Genomic DNA, 13611 nt, shown 5'->3' on the forward strand with positions numbered 1-13611 from the left:
GACATTTCATTCTTTTTGGTTTCTTGTTGTCAATCAGCAGATGCGAGTCTGGAAGAGGTTTTAGAAGAATATAAGACCAGTCTGAGGAGGAGGTTTGAAAGTGTGACTGAAGAAACTGATAATACAGGAAGTGGAACCCTCCCGAACAGGATCTACACTGAGCTCTACATCACAGAGGGACAGAATGAAGACGTTCATAACCAACATGAGGTGATGCAGCTGGAGGCAGCTTCCAAGATGGAGGCTCTTGATGACATTACAGTCAGGTGTCACGACACCTTTAAAGCCTTACCTGACCAACAGAGACCCATCAGAGTGGTTCTGACCAACAGCGTCGCTGATCAGAGACGAGCAGTACAGTCTTCTGGAGCTGCTCCATGTTTTCCATTCCAACATTACAGAAGGTCACAGCAGAGAAGCTGGCTGTCTGTAAACTTTTGTTCATCTTTGACGGCCTGGATGAAAGCAGACTTGGATCATTGGATTTCACCAACGGGAAGCTGCTGTCTGATGTCACAGAGAAGTCATCAGTCAGCCAGCTGCTGACAAACCTCATCCAGGGGAATCTGCTTCCCTCGGCTCTCGTCTGGATAACTCCCCGACCTGCAGCAGCCAATCAGATCCCTCCTAGACGTGTTGACAGGGTAACAGAAGTACGAGGCTTCACTGATGCCCAGAAGGAGGAGTACTTCAGGAGGAGATTCAGTGATGAAGAGCTGTCCAGAATCATCTCCCACATGAAGACATCCAGGAGCCTCCACATCATGTGTAGAATCCCAGTCTTCTGCTGGATCACTGCTACAGTTCTGGAGCACATGTTGACTACAGAGCAGAGAGGAGAGCTGCCCAAGACCCTGACTGACATGTACTCACACTTCTTGTTGGTTCAGATGAAGAAGGGGAACAAACATGTGGGGGGACATGAAACAAGTGAGATGGCTGAAAGGAAATTTCTTCTGAATCTGGGGAGGCTGGCATTTAAACATCTGGAAAAAGGAAACACCTTCTTCTACCAAGAAGACCTAGATCAGTGTGGTCTGGATGCTACAGAGGCCTTGTTGCACACAGAAGTTTATACGGAGCTCTTTAAACAGTGTTTGTTAATCTTGAAGGTGGCTTTTATTTGTGATTCAGGTCTCAATGTCTCTTTGTGTATACTTATATGCAGAAGTAACACAAAAGAAGAAGTGGGAGCTGGCCTGACACCAGTAACTGACTTCCAGTGAAAGCTTTGGCTAATAATATTTTTTAGCGAACATTTTTCTTGTAAAACAAAGGGGGGCCTAGCAAAAAAGGTTTGGGAACCACTGCTCTACAAGGTTGGCGAAATAAAAAAAAATGTATTAACATTTTTTTATTTGGACTAAAAAAAATGTTCGAAGTGGACTAGGTGCTAATTTTCAGATGTCAGGTCTACATCTAGAATCAAAATGAGCACATACATAAACAACCAAAGTGAAGCATTAAGACAAAACATAGCAACGTCAAACAGCGTCCACACATTTTGCCACAAATACATGCAAAACAACTAAATTGGGCCACAAAAGTGATGCAAATTGACCAAACTAAGACACAAATCAGACAAAAACAGATGCAGGATGATCACAAACAGACACGTCGGCTACAAACTGATGCAAAATGACTAAAATCACACGTGTAACACTTTCTACATATTTGACAACAGAAGAAAAACACAAACAAACTTGGAATGCATTTTTAATTTGGATTTTTTTTATTTCATGCCGAATTAGATATTTTAAAAATCAAGCCAAAGTCTCCTCCCTGTTTGTACTGTAAGGTCAAAGCCCTACTGTACTACAGAGAACCCCAACAATCAAATGATCCCCCTCTGAGCAAGCACGAGGCGACTGTGGGGAAGAAAAACTCCCTTTAACAGGAAGAAACTTCCAACGGAACCGGGCTCAGAAGGGACGGCCATCCGCTGCGACCGGTTGGGGGGATGGAAATCAAAAGGAGACGAGATGGCGTGAACTACAGTTCTAAAATTTGGATTTGAGGGCTGATCCCAAAATTTTATGGTGATGTTTTTAAAAAAAGGATTTGGTGCTAAAAGTCTGCTTCAAGATTTTAAAAGAAGCAGGGCAGTGGGAAAAGCCAAAATGGTCATTTTAATGATCTCTGGCTTTAGTGAACCACCTGAAGGGTTTTAGCAATGTTTTTCCCACCGCAGAAAAAAACCTGGATATTTTGGACGTCTTTGGGGGACCCGGGATGACTCCGAGAGTGATTTTTAGATGTCTAATCAGAGCCTCATCAAAAGATGAATCATTTGCCATCGAAGCCTTTAAGACATTGTCTGGGGAGCCAAACTCCTTGATGAGGCGTTTGGCTATTTTCTTGATGAACTTTGTCTTGTCATTTGTCAGACTTGTGGCAGACGCTGTGCTGCTGAGTTCAGGCTGCATTAGATTGCTCAGACGATTGATGACCGTGTCTATTTCTTTTGTAGTAGTTGCGATCCGAGCAGCAAACTTTTGGGTCTCAGGTTTAGATTTATGGATGACTCTCATGATAAGGAGCAACGCAAGGTCATTGGAAATTTTCTCAACATCAGAAGATGAACCTGACACAGAATCCATCTCTGATATTTTGGAGGAATCTTTGAGAGAGTGTTTCAGGCTCAAGGCTCCAGATGATTTTTCTGGAGAAATGCTCCCAGTTTTTGGCGTTCGAGGTGGTTTTTCAGATGCCACAGAGCATCTACCTGGAGAAATGCTCCCAGTTTTTGGCATTTGAGGTGGTTTTTCAGATGCCACAGAGCATCTACCTGGAGAAATGCTCCCAGTTTTTGGCGTTCGAGGTGGTTTTTCAGATGCCACAGAGCATTTTTCTGGAGAAATGCTCCCAGGTTTTGGTGTTGGAAGTGATGCATCAGATTCTTTTCCTCTGCCATCTGAAGCAGGGCTTTTCTCCTGTGTTGTGGTCTGTGTTCTTTTAATAAAGTTGTGGATGTCTTCCAGGGCCCCAGAAATCTTGTCCATTTGAACAATTTGATCTTTCTCTTCATTCTCCACCCAGAGTAAAAGCTTCTGCAAAAACCTTTCTACTGTGTCATCTATGAGGACATAGAGGACTTCAGCAGAAATGGGACGCTTTGAGCCCTCTACTGATCGTGGCGTCCTGGAGATGACCGTGTCTGAGAGGGACCTACCCATTAGAGGTATGGGGATTTGATAGCCTCGATCCACCGTAAGTAGATCAAACAGGTTTGCCACTAAGTCCTCCGTAAAATTCCTGATATGCCCACTATTTTTAAAGTCCCCCAAGGTCTTATCGATGAGGAAGAGTTCTTCTTTCTTTGTTAATTTGTCAAATAACTGATTAACGTCTGATCTAATGACGTTAAAGTCGACTGAAGAAGAACGTTTAATTGCGGTTCCCAGGCTTGCCGTATGTCGAGAAGGGGAGCGATGAGCCTCTGTACTCTGGGGAGCAGCCGTTTCAGGTACTGACCCTGGGAGAATGAAAACTATACTTTCATTGGAGGGCGCAGTTTCCTTCTTGGGGTGGCTGCAAATGTTTTGTAGACAAACAAAATGTTTCCTGTTTGCCTTTATTCTTTTTTTCAGCTCTGTTTTCATTTTTTCAAATTGTTTTTTTGCAAACATGGAAAAGTTGTGTTTGCGTGCTTTGAGCCTGGCATGTGAGGTGGATGGCACACATTTGGAGAAGAAGTGTCTCACCTTGTGGATAATTAAGCCTGCATTAAAGGCAGGTTTGGGTAAGTTACATTTCTCACAGAGCTCTTCACTGCTTGAATCCATGTTAGCAAGTATCTCACCTACGATGTCAGCTGCAACCATTTCTACTGGGGTTGGAGCCTGGATACTTTGTGTTTCTGCAGTGGGTTTTATTTTGCTTTGTGCTGTTACAGCTGATTCTTCCGGGACCTCATCTTTATCTTTTCCTGTCATCTCTCCATCTGAGCTCCTTGTTGACAGAATAACAGAAATCTCTGCGATTGCTGATTGCACTGATATTTTTGAACCAGTACGTTCTGTACTGGAATGAGACCCATTTGTCCCACACTGGCAGCGCAGCTTACATGCTGCATACCTTTTCAGGCATGAGGCAGCGCAACAAACCATGCGGTGTAGTTTCTTAATACTACTAAATTTGCCGCTAACATAAACGGCAGGGTCTACTGGGAAATCGGGGCTTTTTTCAATCAGTGCAATGGTTGAGCTGACCTTTTCTGAGATCTCTTCCTCAACCATCAGCGTCAGCTTGTCAGCGCTCTTATCTTGCTGTTTTGAGACATTAAGAGCGCCGGCGATGGCAGCTGAGATCGAGTCTCCGAGGGACACCCTTATTTTCCCCTCATCCATAAGCTCTTCCCTTATCATGGGTTCCTGAATAACAGGAAGGGCTATTTCCAGGATGCTGGCAGAGGCGATCTGAATGATTTCAGAAATCATTTCAGCGAGCACGGCATGGATGCTGGAGTCGCATTTTCCATTTTCTATAATGCTCCACTGAACTTCAGAGAGCCTTTCAAAGCACCTGTTGATTGGCGGGATAATCTGGTCTGGTGTGACCACCATTGAATTTTCATTTAATGTTTCCATTGTTGTGTCACAAATTTGATTTTCTTCGTCTGAGCGTGTGAGAATTTTCTTGTATTACAGAGCGCCGACTGCTGAACGTTTTGCAAACAGATGAGCATCAGTTCTGATTTTTCTGTCTGAGAGCCGTTATTTATAGGCTCGGTTGTCTGTGACGTTACTGACAGGTCACAGCAAGCGCGAACGCCTTTGATCTGCCAGTGACGTCACAAGAAACGCACGCGGAGAGGCGGCGTTCCTTGCCCGCGCTCACAGATTTGAATGACGCTTTGGAGTTGACGGCACGCCGCAATGCATTGTGGGAGCCCGGCACCATTTTCGGGGTCTACGAATCAAAACAAACACGCTCTGTTGGAACGACGATGACAAGATGCTTAAAAGCAGTTCGTGACCCACCAGGATTCATTGGAATCATAGGTTGGAGGACGTTTTGGGGAAATGGCCGACGGTCGAAGCGGAGAAGAAATAAACTCTTAAAAGTTAGTTCTGGGTTTTTATCCCACTTCATATATACACCAGGACACATGTTAGCATAATGAAAGAATTGTAGAATTAGGTGGAGTCAACAACAGCAGCATAGTGCAGTCATATCACAAATGTTAGCATAATGAAAAAGTCTTACAAAGTCAAATTTAGCTAACCTTCGGCTAAGTTACGTGACGTTAGTGATATCGCCACTTAACGCGGCTCTTTGGTCGGTTAGTTAGTTTAGGTTTGTGCCGAAGCTGGGTCTGTTTGTCAGTGTGAAGCCAAACGTACTTTAACGTTTTAGGAAACACCGAGCATACGGCTCATACTTGCCAACATTCAAAGGGCTGTTTGGGGGGGGGGGGGGCAAATATATTTTACAGTGTTTATTTATTCGACAAAATACGTTAAATGTCACCGTTATTATTGGCTGGCCGGAAACAGCGGGGGTGTCCAAATTCAGAGGCTGCTTCCACCTGAGGACCCGCCTTCGCGGTCTAAAGAAAGCCGCGTAGTACGTCACGAGCTCCCTCGGTGGAGTGAAACTGCGTCTGCTCCTTGCTGTCTAAAATATAACCGGGCGCTGGCGTCAATTCTCCACCGTCTCACACTTTGTTTAATCAGTTTTCTGTTTGACGTTTATTCAGCTTTGTGAAAACCCCAGAGGACCCCTCCCGAGGGATTAATAAAGTTACATTTAATCGAATCGAGTAACTTTAATCTCAGCCAAAACGATTTACTCACGAACAAGTAAAACACTGGAAAAGCCAAACAAGAACATTTTGAAGTTATCGAAGTGACTTATATATCCTGTTTAACCCGAGTAGCGAAAGACCGCGGGGGGTTGAAAACGATGTGCCGGGAGTCCGGTGTTCTCGCCGTCTCAGAGATTTGAAGTTTACACAGCTACATTCTCGCCTGAAAATAGTTTAAAAGTTTATTTTGTGACCCAGAAAGAGAAATAAGAGTAATATTAAAACTACAAGCTGCCGCCATTGTTGGAAACTGGAATTGGCTGGGCCGCGCTATGAATTCTGCCATATGTTTTTTCAATTTTGTTGTCCGGGTTGAAATTCGGGAGAAATTCGGGAGAATGGTGGCTCCGGGAGGTTTTCAGGAGGGGCTCTGAAATGCGGGATTCTCCCGGAAAAGTCGGGAGGGTTGGCATGTATGAGACGGTTCACCAAATATGTGGCCCGCGAACTGTGGTGAGGACACAGACTCAACCATGCAGTGCTGAAGTTTGTCCGTAAAAGAGCTCTCACCCTGTTTAAACCACTAATGAGAGAGACAGTAGATGGAGAAGTCCTCCTCCTGTTTCTCTGCTGTTTTTGTCAGGCTTATATCAAACAACCTGAGTTGTCACCTTTGTTATAAAGACCAATGTTCTGCAGGATCCTGTGTCCTGTTTTAGTTGTGCTGCTTTAGTTGCTAACTGCCATGGTTGATTTCCTTCTGCAAGTGTCCAGAGTCAGAATTGAGAAGGTGAGACGTGACAGAGGCTCTCCACCCCTGATGAGACACCAGGACAGTGTGTGAGGAAGAGGAGGAGAAAAAGGAGCCAGCATCAACTGAGAGATATAGAGGAGAACAGGGGGACAACAGACAGCTCTCTGTAGTCTGTAAAAATAAGGGAACCACGGACAACTTTGATAATGCTTTGATTTATCCACAGTACATTTAGTTCAAATATTGTTTTCATCACAGAGGGATTGTGCTGGTTTCAGTGGGGAAAGTATGCAGCTCATTTAAATGTTCAAAGAGCTGTGAAAAGTTGTCCGTTCATAAAGTGTGTCAGTATTTTATAAGGATGTCATGTTTCTGTATCATCTCTCTCCTGTCAGAGCCTCTTCCAAACATCAGCCTGTTTAATGCTCTCATATCTTCAACATCTCAAGTAAATTATACTGCACAGTTTTCTGTCCAATAAAAGAATATTTACTGCATGAGTCTGTTTTCCATTTTATCTGAAACATTCAAGGAGATCTTTTACTGTATTTTGGTGATATTGCCCTTAAATATGACTAAAGCTTTCATACAGTGGTGATCACGGACATAACTCTGACATCAGTCTGACTGAACTCTGAAAATCACTGAGTGTTATTTCACAGAACCATAATTAGATTAACTCAAACTGAAACACGCGGTGTTAAACAGTAGTATAATTATCATTAACTGTCAAAGTGCGTGCGCATTTTGCTTGTTTCCGTTTCCATCAAAAATCGAATTATCAACTAATTATCTTATCTCCCACCGCCCCCGAATGCACCAAATTTCGCTTGTGAGGCTGTTGCCACGGTAACTGTCATCAGCTAATGTGGCTTTTGGCTAAACGACAAGTTTTATTTGTACCGAAAAATGGCGTCAAGGAACATCGACCCTTTGTCAGCGGAGGAGCCTTCAGAAGGCGGAGAAGAGGAGAGAGGAGCGTGGAGCTGGGAGTCTCAGGTAAACCGAAACGGTTAGCTCGGTGGCTAACGTTAGCGTGATGCGTTCACTTGCATGTGAGGTTTGTGCAAAGTTAGAATCCTGCATCCTGTCTCTTGGTCTGAAGCGCTTCACGAGAACAAAGTTATTTTAGAGCGTCTGATCCCGACAGTCTGACTGAGATGGAGCAGGCATATTTATTCTGTAACTTCCAGTAATTCTGTAACAGTTATTATGAAGTTCAGGTAATAGTAAAGCACTATTACAATTCCTAGAGTCTAAGTACAGTGCAATACTGAGGTCGCTACTTTTATCTTTGATGTATTGACGTTTTATCGAGCTTAAGATTTCATTTACAAAACATAAGAAGAGCTCATAGAAACATGGGCAGATTAGTGAACGGCCTCAAGGCGCCACTGGATCAACCAAATGAACGTTTCAAAATTAGGATTCACCAGCGTGAGCGTCATAATAAAGGATCTGTAAATCATTTTTAAAAATCTGTGCTGTCAGTGTGGACTGTTATACGCAGATTAATGTTGTAAAATGAGTCTGAAAACTATTTGTAAAAGTGACACTGATGGGCAGAGTTGCATGTGTATTGCAAAACCAGGTAAAATGGCTTATCTTGCACTAGCCTGCCTTTATTTCATGTTTGACATTGATGCCTCTAAGCTGGTTAGGAAAGTTTCCCTTAAAAATCATCTGGGGACATAAGAAAGACCTTCACGGGACAGTAAGACCCAGAAACCCCAACCTAAAAGGCTTTTAGGTGGTAGGGCAGCCACGGGTCATTGAGTGAGTCAGAGGGGAGGGCCAAACATGCAAACTGGCTTTAAGCCATTCCGCCCTCATTTTAAAGTAGGGAAATGCACATCATCAACTCTATATTTTTATCCGCAGCACCAAATCTTACCTCTATTTCTCTGTCTGGGTTCTATGTGCGGTAAGATCCCACTTTCTCCTGTTCTCTCAGCTATTGCAAAACAAGCATTCATTTAAAACCAAAGCTTAGAATTTGAGCTCCAATAGCCCAAAATATATTGCTATCCGAAGCTGGTCCATAATTATACTGGGCAACCACTGCATGGATGTTCTTTGTACAGTAGATGTCAGTCTTCTGTCTTTCTCCTCAATGGTCTTCTGCTAGTTTGCTGTATAATCTGTGTCTGCAGGTCCCAGTGAAGGTGTTGCAAGCTCACAACGATGCTGTGACCACAGCTCGAGTCTGCTGCGACAATCGCTGCATCCTGAGCTGCTCCTCAGACTGCACCGCTGTCCTCTGGGTAAGCTGCTGTCATGGTCGGCAGTTTTTATGAGTTGATGTGCCTGTTTTGATTTTAGGGTTGGTTTACACTCGAGTTTCTAATGTCAGTTCAATTCAGTTTTATTTACACAGCGCCAAATCACAACAACAGTCGCCTCAAGGCACTTTATATTGTAAGATAGATCCTAGCCAACAATCATATGACCCCCTATGAGCAAGCACTTTGGTGACAGTGGGAAAGAAAAACTTCCTTTTAACAGGAAGAAACCTCTGACAGAACCAGGCTCAGGGAGGGGCGGCCATCTGCTGCGACCAGGAGATACTTTGTACTTTGAATCTCCTGTTCCACCACATCCCCAAAGTTCTGTGGAGGCTGTTGGAGTACAGTTAACTCATCGTCATGTTCAAGAAACCAGTGTGAGACGATTTGAGCTTTGTGGCTGGAAGGAGCCATCAGAAGATGGTACACTGTGGTCAAATAGGCATGGAAATAGTCAGCAACAACACTCGGGTATGCTGTGGAGTTTAAATGATGTTTAAATGTTGCTAAGTTGACACCAAAGTGTGCCAAAGTGAACGTAACTCTACACTCTTAAGCTACCAGCAGCCTGAAATCAGGACACAAGGCAGGATGGATCAATCCCACCGTCTCAATGTCCCAACTAGAAATACAGAAGATCAGACAGTTCCAGTTTTTTTTATCGTCTTATTTTGGTGAGCATGTGTAAACTGTAGCTTCAGCTTCTTGTTCTTAGCGGACAGGCGTGGCTCCCCGTGTGGTCTGCTACTTTAACCCATCTTCTTCAAGGTTGTGTGCTGAGAGATGCTCTTCTGCAAACCCTGAGAGAAAAGCCTCGTATTTGTGTTTTTGTGTGTCCACATCAGTCTGTAGAATCTCAGAATCTGTGTTTGACTGAACAGCCTCTCTGTAGATCAGTTTTCTGATGAATTCATTCCACAGAAAGTTTAGGAATAAATCATCAGAAGGTTGTTCCATATTCACTCTTCCTGGTTGACCTCTGACCTGTGTAGGATGTGGGGAGCTGTCAGCCTCTGAGGACGTTTGATGGAGTTCACAGTAAAGCCATCACTGAGTGTGCTCTGATCCCAAACAGCAACAGGTGGGTTCCACATTAGCTTTAAATTCAGCTAGGTTATGATCCTGCAGCTGAGAGCAGATGATTTCTCTTTTGAATTTTGCAAACATTATGCCCTGGAAGCCAAAATCTTTCCACCTGTATTCCTTTTGTCTTGGTCAAAGCTGAGCTGTCGGGTCTTTTCAAGTGAGGCAGAAGTGATTTGGTGTAAAAGAAAGGGTGAGATGAACTTCTGCCAACATTTACAGAAGTAGCGTTAGAAGGTGGCGGTGTACAGGCCAACATTAAAACATTTTTTCAGTTATTTGTGCAGCTGGCCTTGTAGTCGATTACTGCAATGTTTGAATATTTGGAAAAATGAGTTCCCGTGAGCTCCCCGTCACTGTCACTGGAACTGTAAGCTCCACTAGCTGGTGAAGAGTCGCTGTTACCAAGACTGTAAAGTCAAGTAGACTTGTAAAAGTTGACTTTCTGAGATTTGTAAAACAAAAAGTAGCAATTTTTGCACCTTTATCTGATGATAAAGTTGTTCAAATAAAATAAAAACCCAGTCAACTATGGACCTGCTGGAACAGCACGCCACCAAGCAGAGCACCAGGAAAAGATTGTTGTTAGGAAAAGTTTTTCTTCATTTCTTTGAGGAAAAAACATCTTTGTGAATTAATCGATGACTTATTCATCGTCCATGGACCCGTAAGGCTTCATGTAATCTCTCACGCTGATGAAAAAAACATGAAAAAAACAGAGTTCACAAAAAACAACAATGCAGAAACGTCCATGTAGTAGCCTGAGTGCAGCTGTGAATGAAACGTTTGCTCTGTGTGTGTCAGGATGGTCACAGTGTCCTGGGATAAGAAGATGGTGGCCTGGGACCTGGAGACCGGACTCACTCTGGTAACGTCTGCCGTCACGCTCCTGGAGTTTCAAACCAGCAACCTTCCTGTGATTGGCTGCACACATTTCTCTGCGCTGGGTTCAGAGCACGTGTTTCTGCTCTTTCACACACATGGAATAAATTTGGTCTTTTTGCTTTTCTGAGCTTGACTCATTTTTATGATCTTTGTCGCAGTGGAAATCGAGGCAGCTCGGCCTGCTGACCTCCTGCAGCTCCTCGTCCGACGGCCGGCTGGTCGTTTGTGCTGTAAATCCTCAGAATGGCGTTTCCGTCTGCGACGCCGCCAGCGGACAGATGTTGCACCACGTCAGCGGTAGGACAGGTCACATGTTGCCCGGTCAGCAATAATACTCCTGTGAGCGTCAGTGAGCGTGTGTTTGCTTTGATCAGATCTTCACCGCTCCTGCATCACTCGATGTCGGTTCGACCCTCAGAGCCAGCGAGTGGCCACCGTCTCTGCAGACCGCAGCATCAAACTGTGGGACCTGCGGGCGCAGAAAACCACCGTGTCCATCGACAGGTGAAGCATTTCAGTGACCTGTAGATGCTCTGAGCTCCTCTCCCGCTGTGTGGCTTTTGTCTTCAGTGTGAGACGGTACAAAATGATTCATCCAAAACACTCTGAAGTCTCAGATATTTATCAGATTCACAAAAGTTTGATGACAATTTTCAGACCCTCAGAGCAGCCCCCTGTGCACTTGTTCTTGTTTACATTCTCGCAATCAGTAACCATGGAAACGTCGTCTCAGCCTGCTGCTTCACCAGCAACGGGCACTTCCTGTGCACGGCGTCGTGGGACAAGACGCTGAAGCTGTGGGACCTGCAGGCGGGGGGGTTCCGATCTCACGGCGGGACGCCGCTGCAGGGAGGCCACGCAGGCAGCGTGAGTGCCTGCTGCCTCGCCGCTGCTGACGGTGAGACCTCTGAGCAAGGCACATTCCTGTTCAGGTGTCCTCAGCTGACGTCCTCAGATTCTCCAGTAACATTTGTGCTGAACTACGAGCAAGAGGCGGAGTTTGATTCGATGAACACTTTCTAAATCCACGTATGGACAAAAGAGTTCTTTTAATGTGTATTTTTAACTATTTAATTATTTATGCATTAGGATGTTAGCTAATAATGAAAATGAACAAAGCTCATCGTGTCGTGTGCTGTAAGCATGTTTTCTGCCCTCATTAAGAAGCAGACCTCTAAAGGATCAGAGGTCAGGTGGTTTAGACCTCTGGTGGTTGCACAGCTTAAGATTTGTTAGAAATGTCAGCACCTTAGAGTCCGTCATGCTGTTTACTATGTTTAGAAAGCAAGCACTGCTCACTGATGAGCTGATGTGTTTTTCTGCAGGTACTGGAACATGCTCAGTTCTTCCTCATAATGTTTGCCTAATAAAATCACTTCCTGTTGTGTTTCCTCAGCGAACCTCCTGGTGTCCGCCTCCTACGACAGGACTGTTGCTCTCTGGGATTTGTCGTCTCTCTCTCAGACTCTCGTGCTGAAGGTGATTAAACTCGGCTGTGTGAAGACATCCTGATGTTTCTGGTCGTGTTCTTTTAGACACTTAACTCCTGATTTTGCTTTTTCCCCCATCAGGGCCACAGTGATTGGGTGACAGATGTGTCAGTGAGTGCTGACGGGAAGTTGGTGGCTTCTTCCTCCAAGGTTCACAAGTATTTTCCCTCACAGTCCCGGCCAGAAGTTTTTGCTCCTTGAGCTTTTCTTTCTTTCTTTTTTTGTCCTGTCTTTCTCCCCTCACCCTCACCGTGCTCACCATCTCTGAGCCTGGGTCTGCTGGAGGTTTCTTCCTGTGAAAATGTAGTTTTTCCTTCCCACTGTCACCAAAGTGCTTGTTCACAGGGGGGTTTCTCTGTTTTATTGCAGGGTCTGGATGTTACAATATCATTGGTACCCTGGATGTTTAATCTGTTTTCTGATAATGCACCAGAGAAATGTTAAAAATCATTTTATGGAAATTTGGAAAGCAAACAGTGTTTAGTCTCCTGCATCTCACCTAAGACATCCTGTAACCAGGTACAGGACAAACAGACGTAGCCAGGATGCCAAGGCTGATGGTCTCAACATCAGTACTAAGAAAAGGCAGCAAATCAACATAACGCCACACAGGTCTGACTAATAGTGATGAACAGCTGGAACGTGCTGAAGGTTTCATGTATTTTGGCAGCCCAATCAGAGCAGAGTTTGACGTCCACGCGGATATTTAGCAGAGACAGACCAAAGCGCGTCATCTGAGAACAACACAGGTCATGCAGAAACTTTCTGATGCCGGCACATTTCACAGAAAGACGTCAGAGCAAGAAGTGGGTGAAGACACCAAAGGGTGTGTTTGTTTTGTATTCTGAGCTGGTCAGCTGTAAGCAGCATCATGGGCCCAGGACGGGTGGAGTCAAAGTTCCTTCCTATCTGCCACAATGAAGAAAACTAGCTGCAGGGTCACATCACCATGTGGGACTGATGGAAAGATCTCTCGTTCACCTGCATTTGGACTCCAGGACCATCTTCAAGCTGTGATTCCTTCAGTGTCAGTAATTATATAACAGAGTCACATTTGAAGCCTCGTGACTGCAGCTCATGGCTGTGAAGTTCAGTGCAATTCAACCCTCTGTCAGGATCAGAGGATGCTCTCCACTCAGTTTGTTGCTTCATTTCCTGATGAAGATGAAGGTGTTTTTGGGGCACATATCATTTTTAAATATTGAAGGTTGAATTTGAAACTCTGTTAGACGACGACAACAATTTCACCGCGTCTGTCTCTGCAGGACGGGACTGTTCGGCTGTGGGACATAGAGAACATGGAAGAAATCCCAGAGGTCATGAAGAAGAGGAACGCGGAGGGAGCGGGAATTCACATCCTCAAGG

General features: G+C 44.6%; 1 protein-coding gene across 1 annotated transcript in view; it reads left to right on the forward strand.

Moving 5' to 3' along the window:
- The window catches only part of LOC113026953 (WD repeat-containing protein 88), a 30031-nt gene that overhangs the window by 14663 nt on the left and 1757 nt on the right, over positions 1-13611 (forward strand). The window contains exons 5-15 of the mRNA XM_080303623.1: positions 41-5065; positions 6517-7502; positions 8657-8767; positions 9781-9869; positions 10676-10739; positions 10915-11053; positions 11131-11260; positions 11467-11654; positions 12153-12235; positions 12328-12396; positions 13512-13610. Of these exons, the coding sequence (XP_080159749.1) occupies positions 7413-7502; positions 8657-8767; positions 9781-9869; positions 10676-10739; positions 10915-11053; positions 11131-11260; positions 11467-11654; positions 12153-12235; positions 12328-12396; positions 13512-13610 (1062 nt within the window). The 5' untranslated portion in view covers positions 41-5065; positions 6517-7412. The remainder of the gene's footprint in view (positions 1-40; positions 5066-6516; positions 7503-8656; positions 8768-9780; positions 9870-10675; positions 10740-10914; positions 11054-11130; positions 11261-11466; positions 11655-12152; positions 12236-12327; positions 12397-13511; position 13611) is intronic.

The sequence above is a fragment of the Astatotilapia calliptera genome, chromosome 1 (genome assembly GCF_964374335.1).
Source record: "Astatotilapia calliptera chromosome 1, fAstCal68.1, whole genome shotgun sequence".
Taxonomy (NCBI): Eukaryota; Metazoa; Chordata; class Actinopteri; order Cichliformes; family Cichlidae; genus Astatotilapia; species Astatotilapia calliptera.